We start from the raw sequence: 3719 nt of genomic DNA, 5'->3' as shown, positions 1-3719 counted from the left end.
ATATCTGCACGATGTAATGCCGAAAGAGAGAGGTGGGATGTTCCTACACACATACACACATTCCACAGAGACGTGGAGGTGGGGAGTGAACACATATCAGCTTCACTACATAGATATGAACCATTTAGTCATCAATATGATGTTATTAAAAAAATTTTTTTAAAGAATCTTGCTGGGAAAAACTTTGTAGAAATGATGGAGTTAGCAAATTGGAAAGCACAGGTGCTTTAAGACTGCACTTCTAAATCTTCCAATAGAACACCTACTTTCATGACATCTGGATACAAGGTAAACAAAACAACCACCAACCACCTCCAGAACATTATGTAGACATTTCTGTAGTAAAACTTTATCTCATGACTTGAACAGTTTAGCAACAATGCATCACAAAAGTTACAAATAAGTACTTACATCAGCCACTTATGTCCCCACAGCTCTCACCTCCCACCACTTCCATCTGAGCAAATTAGCAAGTAACACCATGAAGCAGAGCCATGATCTCTTTTAAAAATACACTTTATGACAGAGAAGGAGCAGTACCTAAAGAGAACTTTTTGCTGCTGTTGTTCAGTGCACCTCTTGCTTTCATGTTTCTCCCCAAGGAACGAGCCCTGCCAGGGGTTTACCTGCAGTGGGATGGGTGCTCTAAAGAGAAGGCCCCACACCTGTGTAAGCCATATTTTGCAAGTTCAGAGCAGATTATTTCTGCATCTCCAAAACCCCAGCCTTATTGCACAGTGTCCTCTGAAGAGGAAACAATGGTTAAATAGCACATTGGTCTGCAGCAGCACTTTCCCATTTCACACTCCAGTGAACTCACCCCATGTGACGGGTAGGAGATCCAGCCCAGCTCCCCTTGAATTGTTTTTGAATCCAGCAGATTAACTACAAAAGAAGACACAAGGAAGAGGAGTGAGTTTCCTTTGCCTCTGCCCAGTTAACCTCAGTTACCCACACCCAGAGCTGTGTTTATTTGAGGACCCTGTGAGCAGATGATTTGTTCAGGTGGCCAGGCGGTGAAGCTGTACAGAAGAAAAAGACAGACAAATGAAAAGGATCATCTCCTTTAGCTTAAAACACTATGAACAGCAGACAGGGCAACTTCTGAAAACCAGAAAAGTGACAAAAAACAAACAAGGGATCAGGGCTAAATTAATTGCAGCAGGGGGTGGGAACAGAACTCTATCAGCTGCACAAACCACAGTTTTCCCCTCGGATGTCTGAAATTTGGGTCACTGTATCTAACTGAAATGGTGAGATCTGAATATTTAAATCATTATCTGATTAAAGGTATCCATTTGGCATCTATAATCTTCTCAGAATGTAGGAATAAATAATGAAAGCTGATTAAAGTCCTTCCTGCAGTTCTTTCTTGCTTCTGATCTAATTTGTTCTCAAATTGTCTTGCAGTAGCGTTTGCTAAATGTCATGTGTAACACATTAGATACAAGAGTAATTATTTACAATGTTACAAGTTCAGACAAACCTGCCTTTAAAGAGGGCCATCAATCGATTGCTAATCTTGCTGGTTTGGTTTTTGGGGTTTTTTTTGAGTCATGCAACAATTTTCAGTGTGAAAAGGAAGATTTTATTTGTAAACAGTTTCACAGGCATTTTCCAGTCAATCAAATCTCAGTGGATTTACACCTTATTTTAAACACAACGGGTATTTAAAATAAATATGTATATCAAAATTAAAGGATATTCTTCTTATGGCATTTATTTGTTTCCTACAAGCACAAAAGTAAATTATTTTCCTCATCTTGGCCATACACCCTCCAAGTGCTTGATCACACACTTCCCTAAGTAACCACTTCTTTATCAACATGAAGCAGAAAAGGTGCATTTATACTAAATACTGTATAAAAGAAAATAGCCTCTATATAAATATCAACTAATGAAGTATTAATACTTCATAGCAACACTGTAATATTTATGATCTGCAATCTGAGCTTACTTTTGTTGGGTGTGTTCACCACCCCTCACACCCCTTTATATTTTTTTCCCCCTTCAGTGTGGAAATAATGATAATGAGAAATGAAATAAATCTCAGCATATGCTAGGACATTTTAACACCTGACAATGACAGATTTATTAGAGGTAGCCATGTAGCAGCTTCTGCTTCTATTTGTTAACCTGAAGGGTTATCACTGTCACTAGAACCAGATGGCCTGAACATAGGTGTTCCAAGTAAACAGAAGAACAGGAAACAAAAAATGAGGAACAATGTCTATGCATCAGCTGAGTTAAGTTATTTGTATTATTTCTTCATTCTCCTTTTAACTGCTGTTTAATTTTGGACACCACTTTAAAAAAAAGGGCTCTGAAGGCATTATTTTTACTGTTAATTAGAATGTGCAGAAGGAGATGCAGGTGTACAGTATTAGAAATAAGACTGTGCTATAAAGAACCATAAATAAACATATTTTCTACATTTTTGTGCATACATATTTGTGTTTTGTATGGATATATGTGCACTGCTCTACTGCCAGGACTGAGCTGCTCTGCCATCTATGTGAGAAAAATGTTTCCCCCTGCAGTTATACTCCCCTTTAAAAGAAAACAATAGCACTGTTTTATCTACATCAATGAACAAAATATCTTTACTAATCTTACAGAAAGAACATAATCCAGTGCTACATATTTCTTAGCTCTGAAACAAGTCCTCAGTCATGTAGACAAAGAAAAATCAGTCAGTCCTTTATTGAGTGCACAGGGCCCTAGGCAGGCAACTCTGCAGCAAGGTTTGCATCCATAAAAAGGAAACAGCAATAAAAATTCAAAAGGAAAAGTGCACTTCTCATTTTTTGTTAGTAGAAATTCCCACAGATTCTGGATCTCCCGGGATGAGACAGATCTGTTTGCCATGCATCTGCACTGCACAGTGCTGAATAGAGTGTGACTCCTGAGGAAAATCACTTGGCAAGAAGTGGCTGAGGCAAATCACCCAGGAGCAAACTTAAGTGATCTATTTTATATATAATAAATAATATATATGAATATATTATTATATTAGTTATATATTATTTATTCTTTCAGGACAAGCTCCTTGAAAACATGATTGCAGCCGCTCTGAAACTGATTAATTCAGTCCAAACTGAGTTTCATCTGCAAAACACATCCAGGAAATGGACCCACAGCTTGGTGGAAATTCCCCCTCTCTAGATCTGCCCTGCAGGTCCAGCTTGCCATCCCAGGCATCACAACAGGACATGGGTGGCAATTAAATGTTCCATGTCCCCCACAACAGGCAGGTGCCTCAGCCATGGGACAACCTGATATCATCAGGATCAAATCTATGAAGTTAAGAATAATTTTTCAGTTCTCTCCTTCACTCCACTTTCTTCATTTCCTTCAGACTGGAACCACTACTTTTCCATGCTCAAACCTGTTTCACTACATTTTAGAAGTCCTTTCAAGGGAGGTTTTGACACTGGCTACAGGAAGCTTCTGGTTCAGATGGGTGTTGCGCTGTTCTTTAATAGTATCTAAAATGCAAAAAACATATTTCCTTTCAAGTAGTAACTTGAAAAAAAACACCTTTTTATTGATAAAAGCTTCTAGGACACATTTTCCCTGTGACTTCATGAGAGTTGCACACCTTGATAGAGAGGAAACAATAACGCAGAACTTAGAAGATGCAATCTTGGTCTCTAGACAAAAATGACTGGGAGAAGCAATGGTTCATTTTGTCATTGTATGTCCTAGCAGTACCTATT

At 38.4% G+C, this 3719-nt stretch overlaps 1 protein-coding gene across 1 annotated transcript in view; it reads right to left on the bottom strand.

The window, feature by feature from the left end:
• EPHA3 (EPH receptor A3) overlaps window positions 1-3719 on the bottom strand; it is a 185730-nt gene that overhangs the window by 168436 nt on the left and 13575 nt on the right. The window contains exon 2 of the mRNA XM_031058110.1: window positions 821-885. Within this exon, the coding sequence (XP_030913970.1) occupies window positions 821-885 (65 nt within the window). The remainder of the gene's footprint in view (window positions 1-820; window positions 886-3719) is intronic.

Source organism: Geospiza fortis, unplaced genomic scaffold (assembly GCF_000277835.1).
Source record: "Geospiza fortis unplaced genomic scaffold, GeoFor_1.0 scaffold72, whole genome shotgun sequence".
NCBI lineage: Eukaryota > Metazoa > Chordata > Aves > Passeriformes > Thraupidae > Geospiza > Geospiza fortis.
Note: the sequence above shows the minus strand (reverse complement) of the source record. Positions and strands in the feature narration are given on the sequence as shown.